The sequence below is a fragment of the Coturnix japonica genome, chromosome 5, assembly GCF_054131305.1.
Source record: "Coturnix japonica strain WE chromosome 5, WE-NBRP24, whole genome shotgun sequence".
In the NCBI taxonomy this organism is placed as follows: Eukaryota; Metazoa; Chordata; class Aves; order Galliformes; family Phasianidae; genus Coturnix; species Coturnix japonica.
Genome location: NC_140667.1, coordinates 12,491,873 through 12,503,908, shown reverse-complemented (window position 1 = coordinate 12,503,908; position 12,036 = coordinate 12,491,873). Strand labels below are relative to the sequence as shown.

General features: G+C 39.9%; 1 protein-coding gene across 1 annotated transcript in view; it reads right to left on the bottom strand.

The window, feature by feature from the left end:
- The window catches only part of TRPM5 (transient receptor potential cation channel subfamily M member 5), a 46,709-nt gene that overhangs the window by 18,389 nt on the left and 16,284 nt on the right, over positions 1-12,036 (bottom strand). The window contains exons 7-14 of the mRNA XM_015863906.3: positions 10,220-10,284; positions 8,234-8,425; positions 6,815-6,914; positions 5,874-5,992; positions 5,167-5,505; positions 3,288-3,419; positions 2,046-2,169; positions 30-175 (exon numbers count right to left, since the gene is read on the bottom strand). Of these exons, the coding sequence (XP_015719392.2) occupies positions 30-175; positions 2,046-2,169; positions 3,288-3,419; positions 5,167-5,505; positions 5,874-5,992; positions 6,815-6,914; positions 8,234-8,425; positions 10,220-10,284 (1,217 nt within the window). The remainder of the gene's footprint in view (positions 1-29; positions 176-2,045; positions 2,170-3,287; positions 3,420-5,166; positions 5,506-5,873; positions 5,993-6,814; positions 6,915-8,233; positions 8,426-10,219; positions 10,285-12,036) is intronic.

The following is a 12,036-nucleotide window of genomic DNA, read 5'->3' as shown; positions in this document are numbered from 1 at the left end:
AAGGTAGGAAAAATGACAATAAGTGTTACCTGGACACCATCATGTGCAAAGAAAGACTTTGCATCTGCTTCTGTAGCTAGGTGCAGGCAGGTGGTTTTGCTCCAGTACTGATTTTTCCTCACCAACAGAGAAAATGCTCTCTCCTCGCTGTTGCGGTAACATTCACTGAACAGCTCTGTCAAACGAAGGAAATGTAGACAAATGTATCTTGCTGTTGTGAGGCAAGAGGGTGATTTGCGTAGGGTACAACTTGGTCACACTGCCAGGTGTGTTTTCTGCATTAAAGAGTTCTGGGAGGCTGCAATAGTCACAAAGCCCCAAATAGCAAAGATGAGGTTGGTGGGAGTGAGGACTAATTCTGATCATGAGAGTAACTGTACAGAAGGCATATGCAATGGACTTGCATTGGGGGGGAAGGAAATCACTGGAATTATTGTAATTTTGAAATTCCCACTATCAGGAAGGTGTGATGCAAATCTCAGCACCTCCCAGTCATCTCATTTCATCTTGCTTCCTTCTTAGCTCTGAGATGCTCCACTTTTGTTACTGTTTGATTTCCTATGGAGAAGTTCTTCCTTGTCAGTTCTACAGCCAGTTTTCAAGGCATGCCTTGGAAGTCTATCAGTATACATTAAATAGTTCCTCATCTGTAGCTGCCTTGTGCAGAGATTTAGACAGTACTGAGCAAAAGCAAGTACCATGGGAGATCTTTTAGCACTTGAAGGATGAGTTGCCACTGTTCCCCTGAGTACACTAAACAAAAGGAGCAGCTCAGGTTTGACTTGTAGCCAACAGATGCTTTAAGACATAGATGTTTGACATAAAATAGTATTAGACCTGGTAGTATGTTGTATAGATCTATTTCAAGAGAAGCTGGCTCTAGACTCTGATAAATGGTAGAAAAAGTGAAGGTTTTCTCATTAGACAACATATGGAATTTGAACCTGATTCATTAAGCATCTCAGTACCCTTCCTAGGCTAGCCTATGCTTTGATGTTACACTGTGAAGGCTGGAGAAGGGTCAAGTTCATGTAAAAAAAAAAAAAAAGCTGGTAAAGTCTTTTGCAGTTGATGTGTTATTTACCATTAAAAAGAATGTCCATTCTATTTAGCATTGCCAGTATTTTCTGGGCCAGATGTGAGAATTGCAGATCTCATCTAATGCTTACCAAAGCAAAGGAAACAGACTGCTGTGTATTGGATTAGGCCCTCTAATTCCATGACTAAATTGTTGGTGTCCTGTGATTGTATGAAAGCCTTGTCATTTATAAATAATAATGGTCCTGTGAAAGGAGGGTAAAATGCCTATGTTTAAATAATGCAGCAATGTCTGTGTGAGCCATCAGCAGCTTGAAGTGCTAGCTGTATGAGGAAAAAGCTGCTGCATTTCTATATGAGGTGTATTCTGAAGCTCTCAGTACATTGCAGCATTACATTCAGGTAGAAACTGGACTGTTGTCAGATCAACTAACATCTGTTTCTAACCAAAGCGGGAGAGTGCTTGGTGTTCCAGCACTGCAGACGCCTGAATGTTGTGGGGAGGGGCAGCTTGTCTGCTGTTAAGCCAGTCTGAACCTCACTTGGGTCTCTGCAGCAGTCAGCCCTCTTTTAGGTGAGGTCATCTCAGGTTATTTTTAGCAGTGAAGAAGACCCTTCAAGTTTGTTTCTCTAGTGGCCCTTACAGAGCAAGCTTGATACTGCAGAAAAACCAGGCTGCTATGAGCTTGGAGTTGTTCGAGTTCTTCCCTCTTGCACATCTTTGTAATATATCTTGTGCTAAAATACCAACATGTCACAAGGGGGAACTTCTTCCATGCATCTCATGGGCCAGTCAGTCTTAGAAAACAACCCCACCCCGGAGTGAATATTTGGAGTGTTTTAAGCCTCCCTTCTGTAGTATTTGAGTGTTTGGGACTGGCTGTGTTGCAAGTCTGTTAAATTACTCACATCAGTTAATCTTTCACAACTGGTTGTTTTTTCTATCTTGTCTTCAGTAGCAGCCCCCTCTGCAATTTGTTACACTGTTAAAAGCTGCTGTCACTTACCAACAGCAAGCTGCTCATACTTAGCCTCTTTCATTATGTGAGCTACTTCTGTTGTTGTCTCCAGACGGGACATCTCCCGAAGGATCTTACAGGCTGCCAGAGCTGAAGCCACACCCTCCTGACCCTGTAAAATTGAATGAGGTGCAGGAGTAATCACACAATGGAGGGCATTTATGAAATAGAAAAACTTAACTACTGAATGCATGTAACAAATCAAATTCCATACATGTCTGCTTTTGGAAGAATCTTCCTTAAAATGCACGCTTAAGTTTAAAATGTCAGTAGAAATTGTAGGTTTGATATGAGAGTTGAAAGCCATGTATTGGTATGTGCTTTTTGGTATGTGCTGGGGACTTCTGCATATGCTTGACCTTAAGGGAATCTGATTTGGGGTAGCAATCAAGGGCTTGTAGATGAATGGGTTAAGAAAGTAGAACAAAAAGCTCTCATGCTGCTGAGTTTCTTCAGACATGGCTGTGGGACCTCGCATAAGGATGCATGGGAATGGAGAGGGCACAGCTGGCAGAGGCACAACAGAAGGATGCAGCAGAGAATCGTGCCTTCTGGTAACTGAGCAAACAAGGCCCTCCAAGGTGCAGATGTGTCTGCATGCACACACAGCTCACTGGCTGAAGAGCTGTGCTGCTGTTTGTCCCCCTCCCCATGCCAGATGCAGCTAGCTGGATGCTCAGACAGCCTCGTCTGCATCTGGTCTCTGCAGAGAGAGGGAGGGAGAAGAGATGGAAGCTGTAGCATTGCATGAGGTGGGGCCTCAGCTGTGCAAGAGTGCAAAACAGGAGCCAATTATGCCAGTTTGAAGCTCAGCCCCTGGGACTATGATGCTCTTGTTCTGTACACAACCAGCAAATAAGCTGGAGTTACTCAACTGTGCGCCATCCTCCCTCTAAAGCAAAACCAAACAATTGACCTATTGAAGAGGGAACAAAATCCGAGGCTCAGCAGTGAGTCATCAGCAGCAAGGAAGACAAGGGGTCAGCTCTGCAGCTGAGTTAATCAGCAGTGTTTCAGGCTGTACTGATTTACACCTGCTGCTGCTTGCTGCCAGGCACTTTGGCCCCTGCTGGCATGAGACAAGCTGAGATGAAAGGCTCTATAAATGTGCACCCAGTATTATAGATACAAATCTACCTGTCATCTTAGCCTCAAGACTGAGCAAAAATCATCTCATATACATGAAATATGACAGTATTTCACCTGCAGGAGCTATAGCTTGATGCTTACCATAGCCCAGAAATAGTTTGCCATCTTGTGCCGGTTTTGAAGTACTGCCCATACAAACAAATCCCTCCAAGGCTTTTCACTTTTCTGGTTCATATCCAAGGGCCCAGGTAATTGCCTTGTATTTGTTTTATCCTGAAATATGGTTTTCAGAAATTAAAACTCAGTCTCATTCCATGCAAATGACATGATGTAATTCGCCCTTGGCTCTGCCAGCCACTTCAGTCTTTTATTTCCTCCCTTTTTTTGCCCCTCCTTTTCCCTGTAGGTCTGAGAGGTAATTAGTTCATTCTGCACCGAATCAAAGGATTGTTGTGTCCCTGACATAACTCAATATGTGTGAGAACTCCCTGGATGAAACCATGACTCCATTGAAGTCAATGGCAACGCTCTCATTGACTTTATTAAGGCCAGGATTTCGCTGGTGGTGTGTAATATCATACAGCACAGGCCTGTGATTAACTAATCAGAGCTGGCCTATGTTTATATCAGATTCTGTTCAACTGCCACAGAGGCTGTGGTTTCAGAGAAAAGGGAACAAAAAAACATTTTATTTAAACAGGAATAAATCTCGCCAGGGCTCTGTACATGGCAAGAATAGAGCACATCAGTGCCCTCTTTCTAGTCTTTCCTTCAGGTCCTTTGAGAAAAAAAAACAACCTCTCCCTCACGCAGGGAGTATTTTAAATAGAACATCACTCATTCTTTTAGCATTTGATTAAAAATCTCTCTGGAGGAAGTATGGCAACTTAGGTCAAGTGCTGAGTTTTATGTAAATTCTAATATTGCCTTTATATCTATTCTGTTAGGGGCAGGCTGTGTGACTGCTTTTGTTTATGATTAAAAAAAGCTTCTATAGGAATGTATGTTTTTATTGATTTGTTTTTGAAGTCCTTTGGACTATGGGATTCTACTCAAATTTACATTAATGGTTTGGGTTCTTTTTTATCACCCCCTTTTCCTTTTTTTTCCTCAGTCTGCAGTGAGCTAGTTAATCTACCAAATTACATCGAAAGCTAAAACGTATAATTTAGCAGCAGCAACACTGATATCCCATTACAGTGATGTTCTTACTGTTGCCAGCTTTACTGAGGTCAGTCTTTTGGTGGCAGCTATGGAAAGAAACTTTTAAAGGGGGAGAAAAAGTGTTTAGGCAGTGCGGTCTTGTATTTGACATAGGCCTTAATTACATCACTTGGTTGTAGGTCATTTACTGATGGATCACACAAGGGTGAGATTGTTATATGTTATATATGTTCATGAGAATATGTTACATATTTTAATGTGTGTATATATATTCATATATTTATTTGTCAAATTAATAATAGAAGATATGTCTAATGCAAAAATGCAGAGAGTTCACTGCAGATGTTCCATGGTACATCATGCTGTCTTTTCTGTCTTATATCAATAACAACTGTTGTTATTTTTTTGCTGTGTGAAGTCGCTCAGTTATAAGATTATAACAACCTAAAAGACAACCATCACACACAGCACATCATTTGAATATCCAGTCTGCTCCTATACATTATAAATCTGAATAGATTCACTATTAGGTTACCATTTTTGGACTTTAGCTTACAGAAACAGACCTGGGTCTGAAAATGGCCTGTACCTTCTTGTCCTCTTCTTAGACACTCTTTTGAGTGTTTATGCTTGAAATTCTGTATGATAAATGCAGAATACTATTTTGATGTCTAATTACTCTTTAGCAAACCTAAATTTATTGAATGAAAGAATGAGGGATATATTGGAAATAGGGGTGACTTACTCATATCTACCATTTTGCTCCCTGTCCCACCCGTGAATACAAGACCTGTTTGGGATTTTTCAAATTGTAAACTGTAGAGGAATGGATAAATTATGGCAAGTTGCCACTCACTGATTTGTTCTTGCCTCTGTGTCTGACATCTTGATAGAAACCTTTACAAGCATCATGGAGAAAATCCTTTAGAACTCTAGAAACTTCACTGAGGGTGAAGAGTGGGGAGATATTCTGCTGTTGATCAGTGAGGCCTGCCAATGTCAACTTGCTTTCCTCATGTTTCTTCAACAGAAGCTCATAGAGGAGGCACTTTTGTGAAATGGAACAGTAGAGTCTCTGCAGACGACTGTATGTCAGGAATTCGGATATGTTGGCCCCGTTGTCAATAAATAACTTTACAAATTCTGGTTTGTCATTGATCAGGGCATCCATCATCACCTCCTCCAGGTCACAGGACTAGATTGATTGAAGGAAGGAAAAGAGAAGAAAAAACAATGAAGTGATTTTGGAGGTAATTGCTGATGGATGAGGAAGGGCACAGAACTTTTTATTAGGACCTGCGCATTTTACTTCCAACCCAGTTAGCAGCAGGCCCAATGAGACAGAGGTAGAACTATGTAGAAAGTGTCTATGCAAGCATTGATGTTAGAAGGTTAATGTTATCATCTAGAGGATACTGGGAAGATATCCTGAGCAAAGGCTTCTAGGTCTGCTTAACCTCTTGGTGAAGAATTCAGGTAATGCTGAAAACTGAAACCTTCTGTCAGGATGCTTGTTTCCCACACCTGTTGGATTAAAAAGCAATAGGCAACAAAACCGTGTACCTTCCACTCCACATCACCATTGAATATTTCACTTTTAGCTATGTCCACTCTATTCCAGGCCACTGCCAACTTGAGTTCATCCAGATATTCCTGAGCATCCTGACTGTGACTTTTACATGCTGGAAAAAAATAGGAAATACAAATAAACTCAGTACTTTACACCAGTTACATTTAATTTAATATACCGCTGGTAATTTGATTAACAAAATGAACTCTCGCTCAGTTATCCCAGGTTTGTGTGTTACTTAAATGGGAAACCTGTACAGGAATTTTTTCTCTTAAACAAAAATCTAAAAGCTTTTATTTTTTCAATATTGGTGGCTAAATTGTTGTTGACATGTTAATTTAAAATGTCTAGTATTTTAAGAGGAAGCCTGATCCACAGAAAGTGATGGATAGGCCTATTGTTTTTTTTAATCTTGTTTTAATCAGAGCATCAAGATTAGGATGCCATTTCTCCATGTGAAAACTAGGCTAGTCTAACACAAATTGAAATGGCAGGCAGAGCAAGTAATGTATTTCAGAAGATATGGTGAAAGGTTTTGATAAAGGCTAGTTGTTTCTCAAACTGAGGTGATTCATGTCTGCTTATGTTTTCTTTTTTCATGGCTTTTATGTGAAATAGCTTCCAGCATTTTTCTGTTCTTCTATAGCCTCTACTACTAAGAGAAGCAGGTACTGAAATAAAGGACTGATTGTAACAGTACCATGCAATAGCATGAGATTAAAAAGCGAACACTAATTTAATGCAAAGTTCAGGAGCTTTCCTCCTGGTGGAGGTAATTATCTGGTGGTAATTGCCAGTCACTTTCTCTGATGCAACTCTGCATCAGAAATGAAATCTTATCCAGCAGCCAACTGAACTAGTTCAGGACAAGAGTAAAATACATTTACAGCATAGAGAAGTCCAATAATAGAAGTATTGCACTTATTATTCTTACCTTTTACTAAAGCTTTTAAAATGACTGTGTCTAGTTCTGAATCATCTTGCTCAAAGTTGTGAAGAGTAAGAAGATGTTGATGTGAGATAATGGTCTGGATCTATTGGGAGTTGGAATGAAAATCATTGAGCATGTCACTCTACTGCTAAATGCTAGTGCCTAAGAGCTCAGCGTAGATCACATGTACAGCTTTTTCCCAAAGAACTTACATTCTAAATGTAAAGCTGAGGTTTGGCAAGAAGACAAACATTAGTTTCCCATGTAAAAAGATCCTAGGGCATGGAGGGAGTTACTATCTTTTCCAACATCACATAGCACACGTGATAGGAAGAACAGAATTTGGATATGCTGAGAACCAGAGCAGTTCTTGAACTGAAAGATCCTAAACTCTCATTCTTGTTTGTCTGGTAGTCATGCTGCGACAAGCAAGCCACTAATTCTGCTTTGCCTCTTCCTTCGTTATTATTAATGTTTTCTTCCCAGAGTTGTTTATGTAAAAGCACAGTCTCTAAAGCTTCTTGGAGCAGAAGTCATATCTAATATTGATATAAATAGTGCTCTCCTTCTGCCTCTCTATCTGAATTTTGTTTCTCACAGTGTGCAGCTGCACTGCGTCTGCGTGAGCATCTGGCAGTGTTGCTTCTTGATGCCCTTCCATCTCCTTGTGGTATAATCTGACAAAATTCTCCTAATGGAATTAGCATGTGGAACTATAAAGTTAAGATTTACAATGGGGACTGCAAAGAATAAGTAGCAGGTCAGGTTCTGTGGATTTAGTTTGTCTCAGGGGCATGCAGTGCTTTTGAATCTCCACATTAAGACTGTGTTCAAGTGGTGGGTTTTTGTGTTTCTAAAATGTTTATGCATAATGGCTTAAGTCCAGTGTCTCAAAATCTATTCTGTTTTATCTTTCCTTTTTTTTTTTTTTTTAGAATATGTATAACAAACAATAGACAGGATAACTTCTAAACACCCTTTGTTCTCATTAATTTATTCATGCGTGCCCACAGTAAGTGAAGTTCTCCTCTTAACAGCTGTAAGTTGTGAATTAGGTCTCTTCTGTCACAGTTGTACAAGCTCCACAGCTGTGGAGGATAAATAATGCTTCATGTTCCCCAGAAAGGCTGTGGGATTCTTGGGTGCTTGTTGTTACTTCAGGAAATAATTGAGAAAGGGCAGAGCCCTTGGTGTTCAGCTGAATCACTAGGACCACGTCATTTATATGATCAACTGAGCTCTTGATTATAATGCTAGAAACGTGTTCTGTCATCAGGGCAAAGGGGTAAAAACATTCAGGCAGTACCTCCTCAAACCTGTGCTGAATGGGCTACTGAAGCTAGAACTGGTAGGAGAGAGACTGTGAAAGTAATGCATGTAATTATCGAACACTGCATGCAGTTATCAGACATATGATCTCACTGTTGCTGTCCATTGGAGAATGTCCTTCCACAGGAAGCTTTCCGCAGGGAATTTCTCTTTAAATTGCTTTTCAACAGCTTCTGGCTTGATGAGCTGCGGCTCATCCATGAATGCAGCTAGGATGTCAGCTGTTCCTCCAGACCCTGCTAAGATAAGCCAGGGAACGGAATTTTCCAAACCAATGCAGATCCTCTGTAGTTTAAAAAGAAGATTATTAGATTTCATGTATGGGAAGAAAATCTTGCTCAAAGAGGAATCACTTATTGTGAACTAGGAATAAATGTGTATCCGAATCAGATTTACTCTGGATTCAGTTTAGACCCTTCTAGACTATCAGGATTTATTTATTTTTATTATTTTGTAGCAGATTAAACGTTGTAGGCCCCTGACTATACATACTACTTTGCTTGACGCATATGCTGAGGAGATAAGCAACTGATTTGGACAGGCAGTGCATAACACCTAGAAGTCTGTGGCTGCTTTCTTGTTTCCCCTCCCTCCCCAGCTCTTTCCCTATTGCAATTTGTGCTTTCAGTATGGTCAAGTACAAAAGAAGCACTAAACAGGAATTCTCATCGGGTTTTTATGGCAGCTAAACTTTTACTATATGTTCTGAAAATTGGGAGTCCACTTGTGAGAATACAATGCTGAGCCACAGAAAAAGCACACTAAAACACAGCAGCTGTAAGAGTTAAAGGCTGCTGGTTCTGTTGTGCAATTAGAAGGAGTCAAGACAGTTGTTGGGAGAGAGGAAAGCAGAGGCAATGGTAGCGCAGTTGCAATAATGACTAATTGCTGCCAGTTACTTCTTACTGTGGAGTTATGCAAGGTGATGACGAAACTCCATGCGTTTCAATACCACAAACAGCAAGAGAATCAAAGGTGTTGTTGGTTTATTATTTGTTTGTTTTAAAACAACTGCTGTAGTCTTTGGTGTGTTGGTCCATGTGCAAATGTAGGTCAGGTCCAACAAGTCACCTTTGGTTTTCCAAGTCACTTTGTTCTCTAGAACTTTGAAAAGATGTATAGGCTCTGATGTGACATTTCAACACCCAAGATGTAGAAGCTGCTGCCATACGTAGCTTTGAGAATGAAAGCACAGGAAGTGACGCTGTAATTTAAACAGTGAGATTTCTAATACCAGAGCATGTTTCAATCTATCTGACAGAGATGTGATAAGATGCAATGACTGGAAACTGAGACTAAAAAACGACACCGGAAATGAGCTGTTATTCTTATTAAAGAAGAAATAGTTTACCAGGTTGTGTAACAGTCTCATGATATATAGCATTTAAACAACAGCTAGATCTCTCTTTGGATATTCAGTACAGTATTTGTCTTCATGAGAGGATATTATATAAAAAATAAAAAGCTGTGTGGACATTGCTACAAAGTACCAGAATAAAATATCTTAAAAAGCCTGAGTGCCTCCTAACCAGTAAGTCCTGTAAGTTATAGAAGTGCTCAAAAAAGAAATAAAAATCATAACTGAATTTTTTCACTGAAGATGATGTGAATGTTAGCAGGCAACCATCCAGCCTTCTGTCATACAAGGTGTTTTTTGCTCAGGGGAAGTAGGACACTATAATTTGTAAGCTGCATATCTAGCAAACCTGGCCTCGTATCTCCTTGGTGCTCTGTGAAAGTGGCAATTGTCTCTCTCTTGCTGAGCAGTGCTGAATAATTAAGGCTTTTGTATGTCATCTCAATAATAATACATCTACACTGCTAGATTTGAAGCTGATTTCTGAGAATTTATGATTTTATGATTCTGGGTTTCTTCCTTTGCACTGTACTAGCTGGCAAAAAGCCCTAATGATTTGCTGGCACCTTCTCAAAATGAAGTATTTCTCCCAAATGAATACTCTTCAAATTTACTATTAACAGAGTTTGGTTCTTATTTGGTGTATCAATCTAAGTTTTGAATTTATATAAAGGGCCAGTAGGTGTATTTATCATCCAACCAAATTTTCCAGGGCCTCTTACCTCAAGTGTGACTGGTCTTCCATTCACCAGTAAGCAAAGCACAGGGATCTCAATGCTGCCTGTTCCTGTGAAATAGGTGATTTCATTTAAAACAAACAAACAAAAAGCTTTCATGAAACTATCATGTTTCTGCTGTCCCCTTGAAAACACTTCTTCTGCTTTGTCTTGATTCAGTATGTATGAAAACCTGAGTCTGAAGGGGAGTGCAGAAGAATGTATTGGAGGGGTTGATGAGGCTGCTTTAGGTTGCAAGACAAGGTTATGTTTTTAGAGAGAGGCAGCTGGCAGTATTTATATTCAGATGCAGTTAGAATTGACAAGATGTCACTTTGTCCCAGGTGTTGAGGAATGTTGTCTCATTATTTTTATGCATGAATCTAGCACCAGCAGGAATCACAGATTCATAGAATGGCCTGGGTTGAAAAAGGACCACAATGATCATCCAGTTTCAACCCCCTGCTGTGTACAGGGTCACCAATCACTGGGCCAGGCTGCCCAGAGCCACATCCAGCCTGGCCTTGAATGCCTCCAGGGATGGGGCATCCACAACCTCCCTGGGCAACCTGTTTTAGTGCATCACCACCCTCTGTGTGAAAAACTTCCTCCTAATATCTAACCTAAATCTTCCCTGTCTCAGTTTATAACCATTCTCCCTTGCAGTGAAATTCAGGAGAAGCACACACGAGAAACACCAGGAGACAGACTGTGTAGACTAGTTAGGGTGGGATGAGTCAGAGATGAGTTGATAAGAACTGTATGTTCTTCATTATTCTGGTTAAACAACCTAAAATATTATTCAATACCATTTAATGTTTTGATAATCAATAGCATAATATTGCATTATTAGTAGTGCTGAATTCAAAAGAAATGCCAGTGAAATATTTCAATTCTGTCATGGCCACAAGGGAAGAAATGATGTAGGGCTCCCTGTCCTTAGCCATCCTCTCACAGGTTTTCACTTATAAGTAAATAATGAATTTGGCATTCAAAACATGAATGTAGATTGGTTTTTACAGAACTTTAAAAAGTTCTGCCAAAGCAGTAGCATTGTGAAATGAGCGCCTCTTGCAGTTGGAAGATGAAAGGCTTTTGGTTCAAGCAGTTTTTTTTATGTTTCCCAAGCTGTACATGGATTCCCAGTTACTACTGGTTGCAACATCTGTAGTGGGATGATGAAAAAGTTAAGGTAGAACTGAGCTATAGGCTAGCCATTCTTGGCATGTAACTCCATTTGTCTTAGTGAAGAGCATAGCATTGCCATACCTCTTTAAGTTGTTATTCTAAGTTGAACTGTGACCCCTGTGACTACTGGATCCTCTGGAAATCCTTGTGGCTTCAAATCTTTTTCATTTCGATTCTATTTAAATCAAATTCAGCCTTTCTTTTTGTGTATGGTCATGGGTAAATTCTAATGTTATACTGAGGAGGGAGGGAAGTTCTTAAGTGCAAAAAATATTCAAAATACCAAAACTTCCTTCTTAACTACTTGTAGATATCTTAGTAGAGAATTATGTGTGATCTTGGAGTGTTCTTGTTGTGTAAATTCAAAGTTTGCTAAAGTTGAGATTAAATGAACTTTGATTAATGATACTGGTTTTGTTTATTGAAGATCTCACTGCACTTCCATCATTCCAGGAAAATATTTACCAAGTAAATCAGCATTTTTTTTTGACAGGAAATTGTTCCTCTGAGATCTGTTCAATCAAATTTGGTCTGCATGTAGAAAGAGGCCAGCATTGAGATCTCACCCTACTATTACAGTCCGTGTGTGCTATCTGACTGACTGGATTTCACCTGACTGTGTGAATGCACCTGAA